This window comes from Sus scrofa, chromosome 2 (assembly GCF_054392235.1).
Source record: "Sus scrofa isolate SSC_HxYL_T2T_F1_AM1 chromosome 2, Sscrofa_HxYL_maternal_Yorkshire_Landrace_v2.0, whole genome shotgun sequence".
Taxonomy (NCBI): domain Eukaryota; kingdom Metazoa; phylum Chordata; class Mammalia; order Artiodactyla; family Suidae; genus Sus; species Sus scrofa.
The window spans coordinates 30,617,490-30,645,057 of NC_139384.1; the positions used below are offsets into that span (position 1 = coordinate 30,617,490).

The 27,568-nt window shown below is 43.8% G+C and overlaps 1 protein-coding gene and 1 long non-coding RNA gene across 13 annotated transcripts in view; both read right to left on the reverse strand.

Moving 5' to 3' along the window:
* Positions 1-27,568, reverse strand: part of KIAA1549L (KIAA1549 like) — a 297,338-nt gene that overhangs the window by 218,984 nt on the left and 50,786 nt on the right. Inside the window, exon 1 of one of the 12 annotated variants that reach the window (XM_085011459.1) lies at positions 12,821-14,079. The exons of the other annotated variants lie outside the window; for them this stretch is intronic. Coding sequence (XP_084867585.1) covers positions 12,821-12,884 — 64 coding nt within the window. The 5' untranslated portion in view covers positions 12,885-14,079. Of the gene's footprint in view, positions 1-12,820; positions 14,080-27,568 lie in introns of those variants that run through there. 12 annotated transcript variants of the gene reach the window in all.
* Positions 20,053-23,910, reverse strand: LOC146405311 (uncharacterized). The gene is made up of 2 exons (XR_014837104.1): positions 21,182-23,910; positions 20,053-20,857 (listed from the first exon to the last, which is right to left on the reverse strand). It is a non-coding gene; the product is annotated as an uncharacterized LOC146405311 (long non-coding RNA).

The following is a 27,568-nucleotide window of genomic DNA, read 5'->3' on the forward strand; positions in this document are numbered from 1 at the left end:
AGAGGGAGGAAAGAATATGTTATTCTTATTTGTATTCCTTATAATATTTTTGCCTGGCACTATCCACCAAGAAGGGATCAACTGGATGCTTAATGAACTAACATTCTATTTTATTTTATTCTCTTTTTTGGCCACACCTGTGGTATATGGAAGTTCCTTGGCCAGGGATCGAATCGGAGCCACGGCTGTGACCTATACCACAGCTGGGGCAACACTGGATCCTTAACCCTCTGCACCAGACTGCCCCAGAGACAATGCCAGATCCTTAACTGCTATGCCACAGTGGGAACTCCACTGTATTTTACTTCTGAGTTGATTTTCAGAAAACTTAAGCTTTGAAAAATGGTTTTGAAGGTTAAATATCACTCAAAGCGGAAACTGCAGATGCCCAATAGTGATTAGGTATTAATATTTCTTAGCTTTTTTTAATCTGGTCAGTTACGAATTTAAGTTAAAACTTATTCCAACTGGCCCTCTTCAAGTATATTCATGATATGTTCAGATGTCTCTCACCTCTGACAACTTCTGCTTTTGAGCTCAAAAAAGTGACCCAGAAAGATTCTAGAATTTCCTAAACAAAACAGAACTGACCTAATGAAATTCCAGAAATGAACCCAAAACTCCAGGAGCATCTTCCCAGCATCCCCAAGTATGGGGAACAATCACAGCTCTGATTCAAGATATCATATTTCTAGTAAGGTAGCCTGGGAGTGAATCAGCTCTTTTAGCCAGACATATCGCATCGCTGAGTCACATCTGAACTTAGGGTGAACCAGAAGCTCCCCCTGCAAGAGTCTTACTTTAATAACTCTTATCTTCCATTTCCTACCCTTGCCAGTCATCCTAAGATTTGGAGGAACTTAAAACTAAACCCCCCTCCAGAAAAATTTGGAGCGACAACCCCCCCCTCATTCCTTGCAGATGTCTTTTCCAGAAATAATCTGACTCATTCCCGAAATCTCAATTTTTCACAGCTCTGCAATTCACTGACAATCTCAGTATCTCGTTTTCATCATCTATCCACCCTGTGACATTTGTGAGGATCCAGCTTCGACCTGAAAGAGCAAAGCTATATTATGTGAGCCACAGAGAATGGATATGGAGTCCCAGGAAAGAGTCATCCATAGAATTTTAAAAGTGTGAGTCCAGCTGGGAAGGTTCCTTTTTAAGCTTTAGCCTGAGTACATCCTGGCCAGGTCTAAGTCGCCAGAAGGGACAGTAGGAAGCATACAGGAAAAACTCCTGCTTCATAAAAAGCTTAGACAGAGGCACTGGACTCACAGCCTACCTCACTCAGCCCAGCCTCCAGGACCCTGCAAAGCAGGACAATCCATGGGGGGAAAGACAGAGAGGGGTGAGAGGCCCCCAGTGAAATGCCCCATAGGCTGAACTCTCAGGCAGGAGGTAAAACTATCTCATCAACAGCCAATCACCGCAGGGTTTCTAGTGGAGGAAAAAGGTGGAACAAACTTCCCTTCTGCAGAGGGGTCGTTATGATGGACACGGCCTTTTTCTGCTGCCCCCTCCCAGCTCTCACTTACCCCTGGGATACAAGAAGAAGGGCAGGACAAAAAAAAAGGGGGGGTATCAATATGAGATAACTAAGTAAACGAACACTATCTTTAAAGTCTGTGGGTTTGGGAGCTTTTGTTTTCCCTTTGGGCTGAAGGGTATCTTGTCTTTTATTGGGATCTTTGATTTAGAAGTAGCACAGCACAATGGGGAAAAGCATTGATTTCTGGAATCAGGAAGACTGGCATCCAAATTTTAGCCATTTGATCTTGGTCAAATGACTTGACTCCTCGGCCTTGGTATCTTCACCTGATAGTGTAAGAGAATTCGAGGGAAATAGACGTAAAATGCCTTGGACATGGTAGGCACTCAATAAATGAGCTAATTGCACTTGAACATTAGGGGGGCCCCAGCAAAGCCTCAAAGAGTGGCAAGGAAGCAGGAGCGGGCTGTTTGGAGACTTGTCCAAGGGGGAGGAAGGTCCTTGCTTCCGAGGTTTTTTCAGATTGTCCAGTTCACTTCTCCAAGTTGGGATAAGTTCTGGAGAGAAGCTCAGTCTACTTGCACTGAAACATGGCTGGTGTGTAGACAAAAGAGGATGAGGAGTCCTCACAAGTAAGACACTTCCGTTTTCTCCCAGACAAGAGCAGAACAGTTCCTCATAAACCCTTCAGCTACAAAGCAAACAAATTTACTCAAGAGTAGAGAATGAGCACAATTTAATGACATTTATGCACAATGATAAATTCGCCACAGTGTGTGCAATAAACAGAAATAATGTAGGGGAAAATGGCCATATGTTAGAGATGCTTCAGGAAAAGAAACATTTTTTTTAATGTGCCCGTGAATGCTCATAAATATATCCAAGTTGGTTGTTTATGCTGTCCTGTTGTAAAGACTCAAGAGTTGCGCTCATAACACTTCATGCCTTCTCTGGGGCAATGTCCACGTTCAACTTTGTAAAATCTATTTGCATGGGGGTCCCATCTGCCCATCTAAGGCTATGAATCCCTTGAGAGAAAATTCATGTCTTCTTCCCTTTTGAATCCTCAATGAATCACACACAGTAGGCCCTCCTAAAGGCAACGGTTGGAAAAAAACGTAATGACTTATCTACAGACTTGCGTGTTTGAGTGTGTGTGTGCGTTTAAAAACCACAGTGTCCTATTACTACCAGAAGGAGTGGCTTTCATGGGGTGGTGGGCGCCCTGGGCTCAGGGTAATTATAGCCCGTGAGGAATGAATGGAGACTGGGAGGCTAGAAGGAAGGGGGCAAGTTAGGAGGCCAGGCCTCGGATTTGCTTGTGGGAATGGCCAGCCGCGATGAAGGAAGGAGTCGTGGCAAGCTCCAGCTATGCCACCATTAAGATTAAGACATTCTTGGCACTCCAGCTACTCATCCATTGAGCTCCAGGTTCTCCACCATGTAGTCAAGGATACGGTGTCCTGTTTCTTTGTGAAGGCAGCCAGTTCTGTATTTTTGAAGTGTAAGAATTCCCTCTTGCAGAGTTTGCAATTGCTACAATCCTGTCCAGTATACTTCTGGAAATCAGGGATGTAGCACTCAGTCTCCCCAGGGTGGGGAGTCCTTGGCGATGTTGTACATGAGCAAAGAACCGGACTGCGACTCAGAAACGGTACAGAGTCAGTCTCCCAAAGCAATAGAAATTAGAGCAAAAATAAACCCATGGGACCTCATCAAACTGAAAAGCTTTAGCACAGCAAAGGAAACCCAAAAGAAAACAAAAAGACAACTTACAGAATGGGAGAAAATAGTTTCAAATGATGCAACCGACAAGGGCTTAATCTCTAGAATATATAAACAACTGACTTATACAACCCAACAGCAAAAAAGCCAATCAATCAATGAAAAAATGGGCAAAAGACCTGAATAGACATTTCTCCAAAGAAGATATACAGATGGCCAGCAAACACATGAAAAAATGCTCAACATCACTGATTATAAGAGAAATACAAATCAAAACTACCATGAGATACCACCTCACACCAGTCAGAATGGCCATCATTAATAAATTCACAAAGAACAAGTGCTGGAGGGGCTGTGGAGAAAAGGGAACCCTCCTGCACTGTTGGTGGGAATGTAAACTGGTACAGCCACTATGGAGAACAGTTTGGAGATACCTTAGAAATCTATACATAGAACTTCCATATGACCCCGCAATCCCACTCTTGGGCATCTATCCGGACAAAACTCTACTTAAAAGGGACACATGCACCCGCATGTTCATTGCAGCACTATTCACAATAGCCAGGACATGGAAACAACCCAAATGTCCATTGACAGATGATTGGGTTCGGAAGATATGGTATATATACACAATGGAATACTACTCAGCCATAAAAAAAGAATGACATAATGCCATTGCAGCAACATAGATGGAACTAGAGAATCTCATCCTGAGTGAAATGAGCCAGAAAGACAAATACCATATGATATCACTTATAACTGGAATCTAATATCCAGCACAAATGAACATCTTCTCAGAAAAGAAAATCATGGACTTGGGAAAACAGACTTGTGGCTGCCTGATAGGAGAAGGAGGGAGTGGGAGGGATCGCGAGTTTGGGCTTATCAGACACAACTTAGAATAGATTTACAAGGAGATCCTGCTGAATAGCATTGAGAACTTTGTCTAGATACTCATGTTGCAACAGAACAAAGAATGGAAAAAAAATGTAATTGTAATGTATACATGTAAGGATAACTTGATCCCCTTGCTGTACAGTGGGAAAATAAAAAAAAAGAAAGAAAGAAACGGTACAGAGAGCACCCTTCAGGGTTTTCTAAGGATGGTTTCTTTGATCACACCTGGACTGAAAGCCCATTACTTGCCCGTTTTCATGCCAAGTGGTTTGCATCCGGGAATTTTCTTATATGTCTTCCTTCACCTTCCAGGTAAAGAAGTTTCTGAGGTTATAACTTGATGAGGTATCCAGTTATCAGACTCACTGAGTAGCCTCTGAAATCCTCATTCAAGAAAAAGCTACCAGTGTACCATTAAGGCACATTACCATCAATCCACTGAAACAGCTTTGCAAATAACTATTAGCCCAAGACACACAGTGATATATTATGGCTGGCAGGTTGGCTGGAAGGCTGATTTCATCTATTTTTGTCACCTGCATGTGCTTTCTGCAGGAACCAGAGCGTGGGAGTTGAAAATTGGTGAGCCAGTCAAGTATGTAGGACCTGTTTTCAAGGCTGTCTTACTTTGCTCAAATCCCCTATTTTTTTTTTTTTTTTTCTGTTAAGTCCAGAGTAGGACTTTAACTGACAGGTCACAGAGTCATCTGGTTACCCTGGGCCATGCAGAGAGTGTGCCCACAAACCACTCAGTGTTTGCGATCTTGGCGCGAAGAGAATGTGATCATGAGGTCAGAAGGAACGGTCAGGAAATGGTATTTCTAAAGCACCAGCTAAAGACTGGCAGACATATATGCCAGGCCAAAACTGCCCAATGACCAGCCACAGAGAGTCACCGAAAAAATGGTCATTTCTGGACCTCCTTGACAGGAGCTGAGAAGTGTGGGGTGGGAATAAATGTCTCTTTGTTGGTGCCCCCACCCCCAGCCTCCACTGACCTAGTGATTCTTTTGCTTGGCTCTGCCTTGACCTGCTAACCTTCTCCAGGCAACTTTTTTTTTTTTTTTTTTTTTTGCTTTCTAGGGCCACGTCTGAAGCATATGGAGGTTCCCAGGCTAGGGATCAAATCAGAGCTACAGCTGACGGCCTACACCACAGCCACAGCAATGCAGGATCCGAGCCTCATCTGCGACTCCAGGCAACTTTTGGTTAATAAATGAGAATCCTCCTTTGCCATTCTAAGCCATCACTCGATGCATTATTACTGACACTGAAAAGTGAGCTCTGAAGAAGCAAAAGAGTGTGGAATCGGGATCCATTTGACAAAAAGAATGCCTAGAGAGCACATACAGTACAAATGTTGTAAAGCAAGTTTTCCAAAAAGAGTGTCTTGGTTTTAAATCCACCATAAAATCATAATACATGTTCATTTTTGAGATTCTGGGGGGCAAAATGAAAGTAGAAAGAAGAAAAAAATAGCCCTAATCACACTACTCAGGGTAACCAGATGAGTCTGGTTACAATTACACTGAACTTTTTATTCCAATTTAAGATCAAATTTGAGTTCAACTTTTTCAGTAGAACCAAAAATTAATTGCCTCTGTCACATTTATGGTGTATTCTTTGATACTGAACATTTACATTGTTAGGGATGAGCAGAAGTGAATAACAAGAAAAAAAATCAAAGTGAGTTACTAAGAAAAAATGGGGACCAGAAAAAAACATCCTTGGGGCCACGTTCCTTCCTTTGAAATGTTTTTCCAAGGTATTCATACTTTCAGATTACCTGAACACGGTGGCCACTGAAGAGAGCTTCATAAATGCAGGAGTACCTGGAAATCTACAAAGGCTTGAATATTCTCTGCAGAGCTGTTTCCTAAAGTTCACAGGCAAGGGACCAGCAGGAGGCCACAAGAAAGCATCTTTAGGCATGCCAACAGTTCTGCAATGAAGAAGATGACTGGGAAAAAATAACCTAAAAAGATCTCAAGCTGATCCTAGAGTCCAAGAGTACAAATAATATCTACCTACCCTCATCACAGACCTGTAACCTCCTTCACTGTAAAATAGCTTAAACCGTGGCTCTATCTAATACCAATGTGACGTAAAAACATCTTCAAGTCAACAGAGATGCCAAAAACCACATCTCATGTCCATCTACAGGGAAAACTAAAGGTGTTGCCACTGAAGCAAGGAAAGACATTTTAAAAGATAAATGCAGAGTTCCTGTTGTGGCCCAGTGGGTTAAGAACACGATTAGTATCCAGGAGGATGTGGGTTCAATCCCTGGCCTCACTCAGTGGGTTAAAGGATCTGGCATTGCCATGAACCATGGTGTAGGTTGAAGATGAGGCTTGGATCTGGTATTGGCACGGCTATGGTGTAGGCGGGCAGCTGTAGCTCTGATTTGACTCCCAGCCTGGGAACTTCCATATGCCACAGGTATGGCCCTAAAAAGACACACACACACACACACAAAAGATAAATGCATACAATATTGAGGGAAAAGTTCAATAATAGGGAAGATATGTAACTCTGGTATTCATGTTTAATTTATACCCACAGCACAAGAATGTCTATCAACTTGTGAACATCTATCATCTATCAATAATATAATGTTATTATTACAATTACACATAAATAAACTATACTTTACTTTTTAAAAAAGCTATAATAATTAAAACAGTATGGTATTGGCATAAGAACAGATATACTGACAGGTGAGATGAAAATAGCCCAGAAATAAAGCCATGTGTATATGGTCAATTAGTTTACGACAAGAGAGTCAAGAATTTACAGTGAGGAAAGGATGGTCTCTTCAATAAATGGGGCTGGAAAAACTGGACAACCACATGCAAAACAATGAAACTCAACTATCCTACACCATACACAAAAATTAACTCAAAATGGATTAAAGACTTGAACACAAAAACATAGGTGGTATGCTCCTGGACATGTCTTGGTGATGATTTTTTAATGAGTCCCAAAGCAAAAGCTACAAAAGCAAAAATAAATAAGTGGAACTACATCATACTCAAAAGCCTCTGCACAGTAAAGGAAACCATCAGCAAAATGAAAAGGCAACATACTGAGTGGGAGAAAAAGCTGCAAATCATATATCTGATAAGGGGCTAACATTCAAAATATATAAACAACTCAATGGCAAAAACAAAACAAATCAATCCAGGAATTCCCACTGCAACTCAACGGGTTAAAGACGCAACTAGTATCCATGAGGATGCGGGTTTGATCCCTGGCGTCGCTCAGTGGGTTAAGGATCCGGTGTTGCCATGAGCTGTGGCGTAGGTCACAGATGTGGCTCAGATCCAACTTTGCTGTGTCTGTGGCATAGGCTGACAGCTGCAGCTCCAATCTGACCCCTAGCCTGGGACCTTCCATATGCCACAAGTGTGGCCCTAAAGAAAAAATATCAATCCTATTTAAAAATGGGCAGAAGGGAGTTCTCACTGCAGTGCAGCTGATTAAGAATCCAACTGCAGTGGCCTAAGTCACTGCGTAGGTACAGGTTCAATCCCAGATCCTGCACAGTGGGTTAAAGGATCCAGACGCAGCTATGGCTTGGATTCAATCCCTGGCCCCGAAACTTCCATATGCCACAGGTGCTGCCATAAAAAATAAATAACAATGAAAATGGGCAGAAGATCCGAATAGATATTTTCCCAAAGAAGACATATAGATGGTCAACAGGTATGTTAAAAAATGCTCACCATCATTAATCACCAGGGAAATACAAATTAAAATCACAATGAGATATCACCTCACACCTGTATAATCAAAAAGACAAGAAGCAGGAGTTCCCGTCGTGGCACAGTGGTTAACGAATCCGACTGGGAACCATGAGGTTTCGGGTTCGATCCCTGGCCTTGCTCAGTGGGTTAAGGATCCGGTGTTGCCGTGAGCTGTGGTGTAGGTTGCAGACGTGGCTCGGATCCCGCGTTGCTGTGGCTCTGGCATAGGCCGGTGGCTACGGCTCCAATTAGACCCCTAGCCTGGGAATCTCCATATGCCGTGGGAGCGGCCTAAGAAACAGCAAAAAGACAAAAAAAAAAAAAAAAAAAAGACAAGAAGTAAGTGTTAGCAAGGATGTGGAGAAGAAGGAACCCTTGTACACTGTTGGCAGGAGTGTAAATTGGTGCGGCCACTATGGAAAACAGGAAGGAAGAATCCTGTGCCTGACCAGGGAGCCACGGACGCCTGTGCAAGTATTGCTATCGAGTCCTAGACATGGACTTGCTGGGTCAAAGTGTCAGTCCCCTACCAAAAAAACTGTACTAATCCACATTTCCATCAACGAAGTTCGGTCCTTGATAGTTATCCATAACTACCACATGATCCAGCAATTCGAACATCCAAAGAAAACAAAAAACAAAACTTGAGACAATCTATGCACTCCCATGTTCACCACAGCATTGTTTACAATAGCCAAGACATGGAAACAACCTAAGTCTCCATCCATGGATGAAATGGTAAAGGAACTGTGATCGGTACACACACACACACACACACACACACACACACACACATAATGGAATATTATTCAAGGGCATTGTGCTCACTGAAATAAGTCAGGCAGAAAGGCAAATACTTAGGATCTCTCTTATATGTGGAATCTAAAACGAAAAAAGAAAAACTAAGCTCAAGGACACAGAGAACAGATTGGTGCTTGCCAGGTGTGGGGAGTAGGGATGGAAGAAATGAGTGAAGGGCGTATAAGTTTATTATTTTTTTTAAAAAGGCAACTACTGGAATTCCCACTGTGGCGCAACAGAATCAGTGGCATCTGGGGAGCACTGGATGAAGATTTGATCCCCGGGTCAGCGCAGTGCATTAACAATCTAGCGTTGGCACAGCTTCAGCTTAAATCACGACTGCAGCTCAAAACTGATCCCTGGCCCGGGAGCTCCATATGCTGTGGGATGGCCAAAAATGAAAAGTAAGAAAAATAAAATTAAATAAAAAATTTTAAAAAGCAACTACTGCAAGATACTCTTCTTCTCTTGCAATTATTCTTTTGCTTTCACAAACTACACTGAGACAAGCATCATCCATGCCTTTGCTCCCAAGATCTCCTCTGTCTTCAGCACTCATTCTCAGCAGAGCCACCGGGCAAGCTCAACTGAGAGAGCAAATACTCTGTGAAGCTTTCTCTAACCACCTCCTTTCTTCACCTCAGAAGACCTGGACATTTTCTCCCCTCAAGTTCCCACACCATCGTCTGCCTACTTCTACCACCTCATTTCACTCTTGCATTTATTCAACCGCATATTTATTGAGGCCCAAATACATGCCAAACATCACTCTAAGCACTGGGGATATAATAATGTAAACACAGACAACGTCCCTGGAGTTTACAGTCTTCACGTTTATATTCTACAGATGAACACAAGCAATAAACATAAAAGACAACATAATGCCACAGAGTGGTTAGTACCATGAGGAAAAAGTAAACCAGGGTAAATTTAAATCGTGTGTGTGTGTGTGTGTGTGTGTGTGTGTGTGTGTGTGTATGCATTCTCCACCCCAAACACACACAAAACAGAAACTGTGCTGGTCATCTTACTAAGAGTCTACTTGTCATATAATCCAAATGCAATAAATAAATATCTGTTGGACGGACAGATGCATGCAAGGGCATCCCAACTGCCACTAAAGTATTTTAGAGAATAACTCCTTGAAGAAAGCAAAATAATTGTCTTTCATTTGTGAGTATGAGGTGTCACAATTTGTCTTAACTACCATCACATCATTCTCACATAGGCAGGTCAGGGCTGACAGCCATCACATTTACCTTCTTGTTCCCCCCCCCCGCCCCCTTATCAGAGCCTTTACACCAGGACAATAGACATACTTCAAGCTTCCAGGGTATACTGCACTCATTCTCACCCCTGTGCCCTTCCCTCTGTGTTCTGTCGCTCTGGATACTCCCTTTCCTGACACTCCAGGCCACAGGTCTTCTTTTCTTTCAAGACTAAGCTCAAGCTTCACCTTCTCCTTTCTTGCCAAGATGGTGCAGCCCAAGAAGCTCCTCATGGTACAGCTCCATCTCTTCCTCCCACTGTGGTATCTTGCCTCCAAGATACTCCCCAAGGGTCCCCACCTCCTGATACCCAAGCCATACGGAGTGCCTCATCCCCTTTCATATTCAATCAGGGATGTACAGCCCCCCTCTCATACTGAATCAAAGTTGAGCTGTGAGACTGATGGCATATAGCAGAAGTAATTGATGGTATTTGGCTTCGGAGGCCACATCATAAAGGTCACTGCAGTTTCTGGCTTGGCATCTTGGACCACTTGCTCTGGGGAAAGCTAGCCATCGCATTGTGAGGACACTCAAGTAGTACCATGGAGATGTCCACGTGAAGAAAAACAATCTTGCTGGGGTGAGAGTCCTTAGAAATGCATCCTCCAGCCTCAGTCAAGCCTTCAGATGACTGCAGTTCTGGCCAATGTTTTGTCTCTAAAAATCATGATTGACCCTGAATAGAACCACCCAGCCAAGAGGATCCTGGATTCTCAACCCTTCAAAACAAAACAACAACAACAAAAAAAACTGTGAGAGATAACTAAGGTCTATCATGGTTTCAAGCCACTAAGTGTTGGGTGATTAGTTACAAAGGAGGAGATAACTAACATACCAATTAAAAGCTAAGTTCTCTAAGAACAGGAATCATGCTCCCTCCAACCATCCCACCTTGTACCTTCCGCAGTGCCTAGCAGGAGCTCCAAAGATGTTCAAAGAGTCGAGGAACTGCTTTAAACTGACAGTTACGAAATCCTGAATGTGCTGGGCACTTTCTTAACCACTTTACATTTGCTATTTAATCCTAGGGTATAGGTACTTTCACCATATGAACAATGAGAGATCGGAAGCACAAAGAGATTAAGCAACTTGCTCAAGGTCACACAGGTGGCAAGTAATGGAGCCAGGATTTGAATCCAGGAACTTGACTTCAACTTACCAGCCTTAATCACCATGCAAACTTATTTTCTGATAATTTGCTGCTTAGGGAGGAGGACCTATCTAATCCATCTCTGTATCCCTCATGGGACACAATGGCTCAACCATAAATACGGAGTAAATGAATGAATGAATAAGTGAATGAGCATGACCAGTCATCCTTTCCACACTTGATTACAAATCCTTTCAATAACTGACACACAAATTATTTCTTAGAGTCTAGATATCAACCAGTTTGCGTGTTCCTTTTGGATTAAAATCAAATTCTAAATATAAATTGAATTTCATTCTTGAAAGGCACTGTGAAATTTCACTGAACAACTGCTGTTATCCAAATTCTCTCTGATTTCTCTCCCACCTCCTGCTCCCACTGTTCTGCTGGCTTTGTCTCCTCCACCAGCAACCACCCCCACACCAGAGGTTTGGGGATACACTGGGATGCCAAGGACTGGTGCCCTATGCAGACTCGTTCTTCCCAGGTTCCCTTCCTCACCTCCACCTTTCCTTCTGCCACCCGTCCAGCTGAGAATCACCAGGCCATGGGTCTGACTGTGCCGCCTGCTCCCCTACAGGAAGACTCAGGCCTGTTTCTTATTTCTGCAGCCCCAGACCTCACTCCTGGGAGGATCAAGAGTGAATCATGCTTTCACCATTTATTGTGGGCCTGCTCCAGGCCAGGCTGTGTGAGACACATGTCTTGGGGAGTTCACAGACCAAGGAGAAGAGTGCAAGAGATCTAGACAGCTAAAAAGCAGTGTGGGGGAGGTGTAAGGAAGAGAGCAGGTCCCAGGACACTTGGAGGGTCTGGGGACACCTTGAACCATAGGCCTTGCCCTCTGCCCCAGGAACTTAAGAATCAGTCGGACTTACTTGGCAAAGGCCTAATTGTGGAGATTTTCTCCTTGGGGCACAGAATAGTGTAGTAGTAAGGGAAATATGTTATTGGACAGATTTAATTAGTACATACCCTTCACATGCTTTCACTGCATTTCAATACCAATACCTGCTAGAACTGAAAGTTCATTTTGTAATTAATTCATTAGAACTGTGGATAGGTGCGCACGGCAAAACACTGAAACAATACAAACAGACAGGCAATGAAAAGTCAGTCTCTCCATTACCCTCCAGACCGAGTTGCCTTCCCAGAAATAATCACTGTTACCAATGACCAGTCAGTGCCTCTTTTCAGAAACATCCCAGGCGTTAGGCATGGACATATTTGTACACGTTAGAAAGCACAGCGCACTTAAAAACACCCTTCCTTTTCCATTTAATGACATACCTCAGGGTTCATTAAGAGAGCACATGCATCTCTATTCTTTTTAATGGCGGCATAGGATTTAATTATATGGATAGGACATAACAAGCCAACCCTCTAAGGATGTTCCATCAGATTATTTCCAATGATTTGAAGCCCTCCAGTGTTTTCTTTCATCCTGAAAAGAATATGGAATAAATGATATTTCGTTCTATTATGGTGGCTAATAAACAAATCTCAGCTTTCCAAAATAAACTGATTTTATGTTCCCTACTTTTTGTTTGTTTTCTGAGGTCACCTTTAACACATAATGTCAATAACCCCAGGGAGCACTGATCTTGTCCAATTCCTTACTTTACAGAACTCCTATGGGTGCAAAACTTAGGAGGTTCCTTTCCAAGGGGTCATGTTGTTACCACAGCAGAAATGCTTTATTCAAATATACAAGATAAGACGACTGACTTACGGTGCCTCTGTATCACTGATACCAGCTCCATTTCTTCTTTTGAGAAATTGAGGACATCAATCATGTCATAAGTTACTTCTTTCCATCAAGAATAGAGAGATTGGGGTTTCCGTCACGGTAGAGTAGAAACAAATCCAACTAGGGACCATGAGATTGCAGGTTGGATCCCTGGCCTCGCTCAGTGGGTTAAGGATCTGGCGTTGCCGGGAGCTGTGGTGTAGATCGCAGACGTGGCTTAGATCTGGCATTGCTGTGGCTGTAGCGTAGGCCAGCAGCTTTAGCTCCAATTCGACCCTGAGCCTGGGAACCTCCATATGCCCTAAAAAGACAATTAAAAAAAAAAAAAAAAGAATAGAGAGACAATTTAAATATTTCACAGAGGATAATACTCTAGATATCTCTTAAGGGTCTCTGAATAAAGCTGTATTTCTTTATTTGGAGTTTTCTTTGAATTCCATGCATTTTGTTTTAAGTACTAAAACTATCATTCTAAGAAGGAGCCGTAACTTCACCAGACTACCAAGGGACCCAGGTCACCAAAACCTGGTAAGACTCTCTGACTCGTGGATTAAAACCGATGTCAAGCAAAATCAGCGACTTTGAGAAGTGCAGCATCTCACCCATTCACCATTACACCTCTGAAAATGTCTTGGCATATTAAGGGTAGTTGTTCCTAAATCAAGGGAAAGAAGAGGCTCAGTAAACCAAGCTCACCTCCCGGGTTCTTCATTTGATATTTTGAGACAGTTCTTATAAAAGTAAGTCTCCCTCAAACAGCATTTGATCCCAAAGCAGATCACTGGATGATCAAAATCTCTCATCGACTTCGTTACCAGACGTGTGGATCATCTCATTACTTAAGAAAAAAACAATTTCAGCTTTTCCTTCCCGCTCCCTCTTTCCATTTTAAAGAGATATGGATTAGAATGAGTGCTTGAATGTCCTAATTACTTGTTATTCTGTAATCTATATCACTGATAAAAAGAGGCAAAATATTTTGTGAAGGAAAATGTGGCTTTAAAATGTTTAATTGCAGAGGAGCACTGCATTCATGCCTTATAAGGTTGCTCTCAGCTTGTCACTCAAAAGTCACTTGCAGGAGTTCCCACGATGGTGCAATGGCATCAGCGGTGTCTCTGCAACACCAGGACGTAGGTTTGATTCCCATCCCGGCACAGTGGGTTAAAGGATCCGGTGTTGCCACAGCTGTGGCATAAGTCACAACTGCTGCTCAGATCTGATCCCTGGCCAGGAACTCCATATGCCACTGGGCAGCCAAAAAAGAAAAAAACAAAAAAAAAGTTATTTACAATCTTGCATGAATCTTTACAAATCACATCACAAAGGGCATCTGCTTTAGTTGGATGTGGATGTAATCTACCTCTGAGACCAAATTCAAGGGCTTCCCTACCATGCTGCCCTTATCACCGAACCAACCAATCACTTAATAACGAGGTGGTTGCATTCAATTCCTGCAGAAAATGAATATATTCATCTAACAACACAGTGATTAGGTGATTAAATGCATAAATATATAAAGAGATACAGGCCCAAGTCCTTTGCATGGGTGACTGTGAATATTTAAAAAGATGATAATATTCTGGGAGTTCTCATCGTGGTGAAGCAGAAACAAATCCAACCAGGAACCATGAGGTTGCAGGTTTGATCCCCGGCCTCGCTCAGTGGGTTAAGGATCCGGTATCGCCGTGAGCTATGGTGTAGGTCGCAGATGTGTCTCGGGTCTGGTGTGCTGTGGCTGTGGCATAGGCTGGCAGCTGTAGCTCTGATTAGAACCCTAGCCCAGGAACCTCCATATGCTGCGGGTGCGGCCTTAAAAAGACAAAAGACAAAAAAAAAAAAAAAAAAGATGATAGTATTCAATACTATCTGAAATTATCTTAGGTAGTGTTTGTTTCTTCTCACCACCACCACTTAAATATAAGTGAGAAATGGGATTTTACTATCTTGCTCCTTTACTACTATATCCCCAACATCTAAAGCACTGCCTGGCACATGCAGAACCTTTGTTTCTGCAACTAGATGGGTAGACAAGCCCCTTCTAATAAAGATCATTTAAAGAAAGGAACAAAATATTTTAATCTGTTTTAAAATACGGCTAAGGTTGCAATAAATTAAGGGAAACAGTCGGAAGCCAGAAAATCGAAGAGAGTGTAACTCTGCCGTGGAATGCAGAGCAGCTGGCATTTGCTGAGTACACGTGCTAACCCGTGAGCCTGGGTTTGTACACACCGCTTAGCCTGGGGACCTGAGGACAAAGCCTGGGGCCTGATTCTGGTCGCAGACTAGATTAAGTACCCCTTTCCAAAATGCCACGATCCTCAAATGGAAACAACTTCGGATCATGAGGCAGGAAAAAACAAAAACCAAAAATTGTTCTTAGAAGGAGAATTATGTATCCTGGCCTTGGCTCTTGAGAGGCAGAAGGAAAAATCTCTCCTGAGAATCTCTAACCCAAAGCCCACATGTACATAGGTTTAGGGCCAAAATTCACACTACCAATGTGACTTGGAAGAATAACAACCACCACCACTGAGGTGAAAATGTGATTAAAGCAGCCCTCGGTTGTTATTACCCAGTGGCTGGAACAAATTCAAATCCCTTCTCTCTAGAGAAGGTCACTCCAAACACAGGGCTCTAATAATTCCCACAGAAAAAGTTTCAAGGAACATGAGCTCATAATTTAAAAAAAAAAAAAAAATCATGAAAAATAGGAGTAAGCAAGTCATTGTGAGTGGAAGTTTTCAGAAAACTAGAGATAGTGCAGTGACCAGATACAGACTATAAAAAAGTAAGTTTAATATGTGTAAAGAAATAATAGAGGGATAGTTCCCGTTGTGGCACAGTGGTTAATGAACCGGACTAGGAACCACTAGGTTGCGGGTTTGATCCCTGGCCTTGCTCAGTGGGTTAAGGATCCGGTGTTGCCGTGAGCTGTGGTGTAGGTCGCAGACACGGCTTGGATCCCACATTGCTGTGGCTGTGGTGTAGGCCGGCAGCAACAGCTTCGATTCGACCCCTAGCCTGGAAACATCCATATGCCACGAGTGCGGCCCTAAAAAAAAAGACCAAAAAAAAAAGAAAGAAAGAAAGAATAGAGGGAATTAGGAGTTCCCATCGTGGTGCAGTGGTTAAAGAATCCAACTAGAAACCATGAGGTTGTGGGTTCGATCCCTGCCCTTGCTCAGGGGGTGAACGATCTGGCGTTGCCGTGAGCTATGGTGTAGGTTGCAGACGTGGCTCAGATCCTGCATTGCTGTGGCTGTGGCATAGGCTGGCAGCTACAGCTCTGATTAGACCCCTAGCCTGGGAACCTCCATATGCTGCAGGAGAGGCCCAAGAAAAAAAAAGAAAGAAAGAAAGAAAGAAAGGAAGTGATTCAGGTGGAAGATCTGAGGCGTCAGAAGGAATATCTAAGCAGTTAAAGCTCAGTGCTCAGCTGGCCAAGGCTTCCTTCTCTGAGTCCAGCCCGGTTGAGTGCTGAGATGTCCAAACAGTGCCCGAAAGGGGTGGCCAGCTGGGGACTTGTTACTAATGAATGTGATAATCTGGACAGACTCACCATGAATCAATCAACTACAGAATACTGGACACAACTTATTCCTTCATTTTCATATCAACTATAATTGCTATAATTTAATACAACTTCATAGTATAAGAGAATTCTACATGTAATTAAAATTAAATTTTTCAGGGTAAATCACCGAAACTTAAGATTTTCAAGGGGATGGTAATTTTTTTTACCAAGTCCTTTGTGAGAGATTATTATTACCCCTCCTTCTGTAAATGTCTTGTTCAATAATTTCCACTTTCTGAGTCTCTTCTGTCCGAGACTGTTTTTGGGTGTTTTGTTTGTTTGTTTGTTGGGTTTTTGGGGGGTTTTTTTTTGTCTTTTTTTTTTTTTTTTTGGTCTGGGTCGCACCAGCATATGGAGGTTCCCAGGCTAGGGGTCTAATCAGAGCTGTAACTGCTGGCCTACACCACAGCTCACGGTAACGCCGGATCCTTAACCCACGGAGCGAGGCCAGGGATTGAACCCGCAACCTCATGGTTTCTAGTTGGGTTCGTTAACCACTGAGCCACAACGGGAACTCCCGAGACTGTTTTCTCACAAAGGAATGGCACATGATGATTTGGATTTCCCAGCCCACAAACTAAAGCACAAAGACTTTCCTTCTCAGAATTAGGATGCATTTCAGATACTAGAAAGAGAAAGTGGAAGAGTCAGAAACATAGCCAGTTCAGAGAAGGACTGTGGGGAGACTGTTTTCAGCTCTACATCACTAACTGACTAGAGCATGTTCAGAAAGGACAGAAGTCACCAGCATGTAATGGATCTGATGGGTCTGAGGGAAACAAGAATCACGGTTTCTGAGAACTCCAAGGTTACATCTCAAAGGACCTTTAAATGTCTACACTTTGGGAGTTCCTGTCATGGTTCAGTGGGTTAGGAACCCAATTAATATCCATGAGGATGCAGGTTCTGTCCCTGGCCTTGCTCAGTGGAAGAATCCGGTGTTGCTGCAAGCTGCGGCGTGGGTGTAAGATGCAGCTCGGATCTGGAGTTGCTGCGACTGTGGTGTAGGCCAGCAGTTGCAGCTATGATTCAACCCCTAGCCCAAAACTTCCATATGCTGCAGAAGTGTCCCTAAAAAGAAGAAGAAATTATACACTTTGATCACAAAGGAGCTGAAGGGGAAAAGGTCAAGAGAGGAAGAACACTTCCAAAAGCAACATAAATGATGCTTTCAGGAGCCTCCGTAAAGTCCTGGGTACCTTCTGATCAAAGTGGAGACTCATACACCTGGGGCCCTGAATGATGTTTCTGGAACTGAATCCAGCCAAAAAGTTCAAATGATAGTAATTTTCAAAAGTTACACGGACTCGAATAAGCAGTGTCACCAATTCCACTTCAATGAACTGCCTTTCTGTTGGCATGGAAGGTGCAACTGCCCCCTGCTTCCCTGCCTTTTCTTGGCCTCAGCTCACAGGCCAGCATGACCTCTGGACTGGCACTCGGGGCTCCTGCTGGAAGGAAGAGCCACCTGTCACCTGCCAGCACAGTGAGAGCTCTTCAGTCTTGGCTTCCATACACTGAAGCTTCCAGATCCTTTCAAAGCAGTTCCAGCAAAAGCAAAACAAAGGTCAAGGTTCAAAGTTCAAAAGAGTTCTGCTGTTATATTCCAGGCACAAGGTAAGGAGAAACCAGGTAAAACCAGGAGGAATGCGACATAATGTCTGTATCTAAACTGGTCCCCAGCTTGACTGTTTTCATTCAACAGGCCGGTCGGTTTAATGAAGCTACCAGCCAATGGAGTCAGTAAACCACCAGCTTAACTGATTTTCCCCCCAGAAATGACCAGGAAGTTGACTCAATTAACCACATCTACTGTCTCTCTTGAAATAATGTAGCTCCTCCTAAATTGATCCATGTGAAACAATTCTTTTTTTTTTTTTTTTTTGTCTTTTTAGGGCTGCACCTGCGGCATATGGAGGTTCCAAGACTAGGGGTCCAATTGGACCCTACACCACAGCCTACGCCACAGCCACAGCAATGTGAGATCCGAGCCGCGTCTGTGACCTATACCACAGCTCACGGCAACACCGGATCCTTAACCCACTGAGCAAGGCCAGGGATCGAACCCGCAATCTCATGGTCCCTAGTTGGATTCGTTAACCACTGAGCCACCACAGGAATGCCTATGTGAAACAATTCTTTGTTCAAACAAAAATTAAGGAAGGAAAAAAATAATCTGCCGAGTTTGACCCCAACAGTTAGCCAACAGTGGTACAGCAGGGACAGAGACAGCTCAGGGGAAAGAGGCCTGGATAGGGATGGAGAGGGGTAGGGCAGGTGGTAGTGGGCCGGCCAGGCAAGCTGGGCTCCAAAGGGATGCACAATGCAAACCTGGAACGAGGGCAGAGGCCCCCTTAGTCAGTCTGGACACATACATAGCAGGTAAGAGACAGGTGGTCTCTAACCACACCTGGCCTGGAGCAGCAGGATGACTCCGCAGCGGCCCCACTGCAGGGACAGGTCAGATATGGTCCCCACAGGAGAGAAAGAGCAGGCAGGATGAAGATCTTCCCCCGGCTGGTAAAAGTGAGCCTTACCAGTAGAAGGTGGGGGAATTGTAATGGCTCTTATTTATCAATGGCTTGCTATGTGCCATTCCCTAGACAAGTACTTCTTGTCCTTACAACCATCCTGTAAAGGACAAAGCATCATTCCCATCTTACAAAGAAGAAAAGGTCCAAAGAGGTAATACAACGTGTAGGTGGTTGACCCACGATTAAAACCCAGAACTGCCTGGCTTCAAGGCCCATGGTTTCTATGACTCTACATCTCCATCAGAGCTGCCTGCCAATGATCATGCTGCTTAAATAAACACTCTTTTCTCTTCCAGCATCTTCTCATAACTCATTTTTTTCTCTTCTACTCTTGGCTAAGAAGAGGTAAAAGCCTTTTCTCCATTCACGGCCACAAAAGGTCACAACGCCAGAGTAAATCTACTCTGTCGAGCTAATCCGTTTTTAAAATAATGTGTATATATGGGAGTGCTCTAAAAAGTTTGAAGCGCTTTAAAATGGAAGGTGGTGTTATTAAAATAATTACCATACTCGTCCATGCAAGCCAACTCATCTGAGAATATTTTAGGACTGAAATATTATAGACACAAGCCACAATGTTGATAAGGTGAGACAGCCAGAACTACTGTACAGAGTGCTTCAGTCAACAACTCAGGGGGTATAACCAGAAGTTAACTTTTTGCCTTTCACAAGCAAAATGTCTGTTATACAGAGGGTATGCCATATTGGAGTTGAAGGACTTCCCAGGGGCTGAGTCTCAAGTCAAGAGACGTGGGTTCAAATCCCAGCTCAGCCTCTAACTAGTCAGCTGTGCTTAGGCACAATACTGGACTCTCTTGCTCCCCCCTTTCCTAGCCTTCCTCCCCCTTCTCAGTCTCCTCCTCTGAAAGACAGTTTGTTGTACCCATTCAAGTGAGGATTTGGGGAGCCAGAATGCCTGGGTTTGTGCTCTGCCTCCACCATTAGCAGCGTGTGACCTTGGACAAGTTACTCAGCCATGCTACACCTCCATTTCTTCATCTCTACAAAGGATTAAAACAGCACCTGCCGGTGTTGGTTAATTCTAAATGTCAGCTTGAAAAAAATAAATAAATAAATAAAATAAATGTCAGCTTGACATGTGGGGTTCCCAGATAGATGGTTAAACATCACCCTGTGTGTGTCCGTGGAGGTGCTTCTGCATAAGGCGAACATCTGAATTGGCAGACTGGCTTAAGAAGATTGCCCTCTGCAAGGTGGGTGGGCCTCAGCCCACTGGTTGAAGGCCTGAATAGAGTAAAAGGCTGAGCAAGAAAGAATTTGCTCTTGACCGAATGGGATACTGGTATTCTCTTGCCTTCCCCAGACTCAGCCTGGAATCGTACGCCATCTACTCTTCTGGGTCTCCAGCTTGCCAACTTGCCAGATCTTGGGCTTCTCAGCCTCCCTAGTTGGGTGTGGGCCACCTCCTTATAATAAATCTCTCCAGGTATGGGTATAGAGATAAAGATATGGATATGGATAGAGGATAGAAATTATACTGTAGTGTCGAACAGATCCACATCCTATTGGTTCCATTTCTCTGGAGACCCAAGACTAATGCACCACATCAGGTTTACTTTAGAATTAAGACAATAATCTTAAGACAGAGACTGGCACGTTGTAAGACCTCAATAAATATTATCTTTGACCAATAGACATTTAATATCCCAGTCCTCTGAGCCTTTTTAAAAGAACCATAACATGTGTAGAAGCAAAAGGTTTTTTCCAAAAGCTACAGGACGATAAAAGATTTAGGTTATTTCACCTGCAGCCACAAGTCCCTTCATTTTCCTTGCTGGAATATATGTGTGATTTCCAGAGACCCTGTAACTATGGTGATATCCACGAAGAACTACAAAAACATAACTGATGTCAGGGTCTAAATTATAGCCCTACTGGCTTCCTCACCTTTGGTTTTTTTTTTTTTTTTTTTTTTTTTTTTTTTTTTTTGTCTTTTGTCTTTTTTGTTGTTGTTGTTGTTGTTGTTGCTATTTCTTGGGCCGCTCCCGTGGCATATGGAGATTCCCAGGCTAGGGGTTGAATCGGAGCTGTAGCCACCGGCCTACGCCAGAGCCACAGCAACGCGGGATCCGAGCCGCGTCTGCAACCTACACCACAGCTCACGGCAACGCCGGATCGTTAACCCACTGAGCAAGGGCAGGGACCGAACCCGCGACCTCATGGTTCCTAGTCGGATTCGTTAACCACTGCGCCACGACGGGAACTCCCCACCTTTGGTTTTATCACCTCTTCCTAAAGCAAATGTCCATCCCATCCCTATTCAGGTGGCCTTTGAATTTGCTGAACTTAATTAGAGCAAGTCAAGACACCAATACTCAGACATTAGCACTCAGCGTTAATTAGCCAGAAACAATGCAGTTCTTCTTACTGTGCAAATCAGAGGACACCCTCGGAAAAGCTAAGAGGGACGGGCACATCACTTTGTGCTTAAGAGAGCAGGCTACGAGACAACCATCTTGGGCTTTTCCAAGTAACCTTTTATTTTTCCAATTTTCAGAAAGAGCACGGCTTTTCTGCTGACCCTTACTAAGAAATCAAATATCAAACCACCACTCCCACTGTGGACTGACATCACTCCTTCTACCTTTTTAAAAATCAAAAGATGACATGGGCTGTTCCTCAGAGCAAGCTTCCTCTGGAAATGCCCATCACACGAGCTGCTTTAAACATTATGGTGGCCTTCAAATCACCCAAATGGAATCTTTTTGTCAAATCCGTTTACTATGAATTATTCAAACCACCTAAAGAATCTTTCCAAGAATGTCCATATTATGGTTTGTGAGCTGAGATTATGGAAACAGGAGGAAAAGGTACTTGGGTTTCCATTCAGAATCTCAGCAGTTTTACAGCGGACAAAATAATACACGAAACATGTTCTATTTATGAAACCCATTGGGAATGCATTTGTAATCATAGTTTCAAAGAAAATTCATTAAAGCTGAGTCCTAAATATAAGTCATCATGAGGCAGGGTCAAGTGAATGTGCTACTTTTCAAAGATTTGTGCAACAAAGGTTAATTGGTCCCCTATTATGGGAACAGCATGGTGCCAGGTATTGGGATCTACAATGGTAAACAAAACAGAAACACCCCCTGCCCACTCAGAGCTGCTTCTGACAGAGTCAAGGTAGGTCTGGTGCTAGAACATGACAGAGGCTGCCTAGGGGCTTCCTGCACGATGCTGAAATCCCAAAGGGCACAGCAGCAATCATCCGGGGAACTGAGACGAAAGCAGAGAAAAGACAAGTCTGAACTAGGTGAACAGCCCTAGGAGGAACTGCTTCCAAGTCATTCCACACTTTGCTTATAAATATAAAACTATGCAAAAACACTCAAAGGTAAAAACACTTTTCAAAATCAAAGAAGAAATAATTAGCCAGATCATAGCTAATGAGTTATCCGAGCACACCCTTGGGATAAATTCAGGCCTTTTGGATAAACAGTTTTCCTACACACTGAAATGTTTTCTTAGTCAAGGGAAAAAGACTCAGGTTATATAACATTCACCCTATCTACCTCACCCTCAAACATAGCTTATTACAAATAAGAGTCTGTTCTAGCATTTCCCAAAAATATTTTGCAAAAAATAGGACCTATGGTATTCCCACTGTGGTGCAGTGGGATCAGAAGCATCTTGGGAGCACTGGGACACAGGTTCAATCCCTAGCCTGGTACAGTGAGTTAAGGATCTGGCATTGCTGCAGCTTCAGTTTAGGTTGCAACTGCAGTTCAGATCTGATCTTTGGCCCAAGAATTCCATATACCTTGGGCTGTACTGCGTGGGAAATCACTTCTCTGTCAGCAAGGGCTTTGTAGTTAACAGAATTATTTCGTCATCATTAGGATAAGATGGCCTCTATGCTCTTTAGTCCCCAAGCAATAATGAAAATGCTCCCTGACATAGTCCCAGCACCCATGAGACTAGTTACCCATCATAAACCTTGACTTAGGAATGTGTATCTTATTTCCAAGCAGCTACTTCCACACTCTAAGTTTAGCCATAAAATTATCCCAATAACCCCTTGGTGATACAGAAAGTGGCTGTGAATGCTTCTGGAGTGCTGTCCACCTGATCCTGATTTCACCCTGTGAGTAAATTACCCTATTATAAATGGATCCATTGATTACATGGAGCTGCCTGCTTCGTTTCTCAGTTTCAAGATACACTCTCAGTTCGATGGACACTTCATTCCCTCTGCCCTCTAACAGATGGGGTCACTCAGGGAAGTAGAGATAGAAAGAGAGGAGGTGGAAAAGGTGAGCCCTGAGGGGGGGGGGGGGGAAAGCCCTGTAATGTTTCAAGGTCATGAAGATGAGGAGGGACCAGAAAAGGATGCTGAAAAGAAGGAGGAAATAGCAGTATCTGGGAAGCCACATAAAGAAAGCATCTCAAGAAGGAAGGCGTGATCTTCCCTTAAATGCCGCTATGTGGACAATAAAACAAGGACTGAAGATGGACTACTGGATGTGACAAAGTAGGAAGCCACTGGTGACCTGGATAAGAATAACTTTGTGGAATGATAAGGAGAAAAGCCTGATCTGAGTAGATCCAAGAGAAAACAGGAAACTCAACCACAAAAAACAAACAACCCAATGAAAAAAGGACAAAGAACTAGAATAGATATTCCTCCAAAGACACAGAAATGGCCAAAAAGCACATGCAAAGATGTTCAGTATCATTACCCATTAGGGAAATGCAAATCAAAACCGTAATGAGATACCGCTTCATGTCTACTAGGGTGGCTATTAAAAAAAAAAAAAAAAAAAAAAAAAAAAAGCAAGAAATAGCAAAAGCTGGTAAGGAAGTAAGGGAACTGAAGCCCTTGTACATTGCTGGTGGTATCGTAAAATGGTCCGGCCACTTGTCCACACCACCTAACAGTTTCACAGTTCCTCAAAAAGTGAAACAAAATAGCCATATGACCCAGCAACTCTACTCCTAGAAATCTGCCTTAAAGTGTTGAAAGCAAACACTCAATACTTATCCATGAGTGTTCACAGTAGCACTATTCAAAATACCCAAAAGGGAGTTCCTATCATGGCTCAGCAGAAATGAATCTGACTCTTATCCACAAGGACAAAGGTTCGAACCCTGGCCTCGCTCAGTAGGTTGGGGATCCGGCGTTGCTTCGGTGTAGGTCGCAGACACAGCTGGGATCTGGTGCTGCTACGGCTGTGGTGTAGGCCGGCACTACAGCTCCGATTAGACCCCTAGCCTGGGAACCTCCATATGCCATGGGTGCAGTCTTAAAAAGCAAAAAAAAATAAAAATAAAAATAAAAATACCCAAAAGGTGGAAACAATCCTTATGTCCATCAATGCACAAATGGATAAACAAAATGTACTATACATAGAAAATATAATATTACTAAGTAGTAAAAAGGAATGAAAACTCTGACACATGCTACAACATAGATTAACCTTAAAAATATTATGCTAAATGAAATAAGATCAACATATAGTATGACTCCATCTATATAAACTGTACCAAACAGGTAAGTCCATAGAGACTAAAAACAGACTATAGTTGCCGGAGGCCAGAGGGAGGAGCGAAAAGGAAGTGATAGACAGGGAGTAACTCCAGGGATGACAAAAAGGTTTGGGGACTAGACAGAGGTGCTGGTGGTACAACACTGTGAACGTACTAACTGCTACTAAATGGCAGCAGTTAAAATGGTTCAACTTATGTTAAGTGAATTTCACCTCAATTATTTATTTATTTATCTTTTTGCCTTTTCTAGAGCTGCTCCCGTGGCATATGGAGGTTCCCAGGCTAGGGGTCTAATCGGAGCTGTAGCCGCTGGCCTACGCCAGAGCCACAGCAACGTGGGATCCAAACCTCGTCTGCAACCTACACCACAGCTCACGGCAACGCTGGATCCTTAACCCACTGAGCAAGGGCAGGGACCGAACCCGCAACCTCATGGTTCCTAGTCGGATTCGTTAACCACTGTACCACGACGGGAACTCCCACCTCAACTTTTAAAAAGAGCAAGAATGGGAAGAGAGGAATTGAAGACAATCTGTAAGGAGACTCTTTCAAGGAGGTTTGCTGGAAAGGGGAGCAGGGATATAGGGTGGCAGCTGAAGGTGGGTGTGACCAAGGGAAGGCTTTCTCAAATGGAAGTAGACTACTGGCACACCATCTGCCACAGGAAGGAGGAGAGATGCCAGCAGGGGGTCCTCGAGCACGCAGGAGGCGGTGTCATCTCCCACAAGAATCATTCTTGACGGAAAAGAAAGCAGGACCCAGGCATCTTGGTCACCGCAGTGGTGGGGGCGTTCAGAAATCCTCTTCCGCATGCTCGTGTTTTCTTGGGAGAGGTGGAGATTTATGAGGGAGGAGAAGGTGTGAGGCAGTCATCCTGGGAAGTGGGCAGGACACTGGCCGGGGGCAAGAGAGCAGCACTGCTGGGCAACAGCCCTATTGACATGAGCAATAATAAAATGATGGACAAGTCAGCCGGGTTGCGTGGTTTTCTCCAGCCACATTCAGTTGCCTGGGTAAAGGCAGACAGCTGTGTAATTTACTTATCCCTAAGTCCTCACAAATATATTTGACCGTAGAAACCTTTTTTGTAGAAAGTTCCCGTTGTGGCGCAGTAGTTAACGAATCCACCTAAGAACCATGAGGTTTCGGGTTCAATCCCTGGCCTTGCTCAGTGGGTTAACGATCCGGCCTTGCCATGAGCTGTGGTGTAGGTTGCAGACACAGCTCGGATCCCGCATTGCTGTGGCTCTGGAGTAGGCTGGTGGCTACAGCTCCAATTTGACCCCGAGCCTGGGAACCTCCATATGCCGCAGGAGCATCTCAAGAAAAAGCAAAAAGACCAAAAAAAAAAAAAAAAGAAAGAAGGAAACCTTTTGTAGTTTGATAGATGCAAACTATATGTATACACACACACACATTCTTTTTCTCATATTATCTTCCATCTATCCAATTGGATATAGTTCCCTATACTATAAAGTAGGGCCTCGTTGTTTATCCATTCTAAATGTAACAGTTTGCAGAAATTGACATAACACTATAAATCAACTATACTTTAATAAAAATCAAACAAAATAAAAATAAATGAGAGAATATTAAAACAAACAAAAAAGGAGTTCCCATTGTGGTGCAGTGGTTAAAGAATCTGATTGGGAATCATGAGGTTGCGGGTTCGATCCCTGGCCTTGCTCAGTGGGTTGAGGATCTGGCATTGCCGTGAGCTGTGGTGCAGGTTGCAGACACGGCTCGGATCCCGTGTTGCTGTGGCTCTGGTGTAGGCTGGTGGCTATGGCTCCTATTCAACTCCTAGCCTGGGAATCTCCATATGCCATGAGAGCGGCCCTAGAAAAGGCAAAAAGACAAAAAAAAAAAAAAAGAAAGAAAAAGAAAACCTCTTAACAACCCCAACGAGCCTACATAAAATGCTATACTTAAATAGGGGATCAGAAAATACTGGTATCCTTTATTCCTCTTTTCTATACTGGTATCTTTATTCCTCTTGTCTATTGCAGGCATACATAATAACAGAGGGGCCAGGTCTGGAGGCCTTGCAGGGGAGCACAGCATTAGGCTGGTCAGGGGAGCACCCATTAAGAGGAAAAAGAACAGAACAGCACAGCTCTCAGAGTCTGAGCTTTGGAGCAGGTTTCCAGCAAATCTCGGGCAAATGAACCTCTCAGAGATGTATCATGAAATGGGGGAGGAGTTCTCAGCATGGCTCAGCAGAAATGAGTCTGACTAGGAGTCATGAGGACCCAGGTTCGCTCCCTGCCCTTGCTCAGTGGGTTAGGGATCCAGCGTTGCCGTGAGCTGTGCCGTGAGCTGGCAGACTTGGCTCAGATCCCATGTTGCTGTGGCTGTGGTGCAGGCCAGCAGCTACAGCTCTGATTTGATCCCTAGCCTGGGAACCTCCATGTGCCATAGGTGCGGCCCTAAAAGGACAATCAATCAATCAATCAATCAATCAAAAATAAATAAATAAAATGGGGGAAACATCAACTGCCTTTCAAGGCTGTTCTGAGGATTAATGATGATAAGCACTTAGCACTCAATTTCTAGCATATCCCAGCATCCAAACAGAGGAGGTAATGGTCATTAGCCAATCGGCTCTGCCAAACCAACCAAGAGAAAGGTGATACAGCCAAAGCACCATCAACTCCAGGCATCTAACCACCTGTGCACCCGGATGGCCTCTGCGGATCTCAGCTCACACACCTCGCTCTCAAGTGACAGTCAGGAACTTCATCCGTCAGGATATAACCTGACTGCTTTAGCTCAAGAGAACATAGGAGTTTCTAGCTCCTAAATTCATATGCAACAAATGAAGCCCCCCTCCACTTCCTACAAAACAGCTCATTTTGCAAAAGCTGCCAGGCATCCCAGTATCATGTTTTTACTTTTCTTTTTGTCTTTTTGTCTTTTTAGGGTCGCGCCCGGGGCATATGGAGGTTCCCAGGCTAGGGGTCCAATCGGAGCTGTAGCCACCACCCTACACCATAGCCACAGCAACGTGGGATCCGAGCCGCGTCTGCCATCTACACCACAGCTCACGGCAATGCCGATCCTTAACCCACTAAGGGGCCAGGGAGCAAACCCGCATCCTCAAGGATG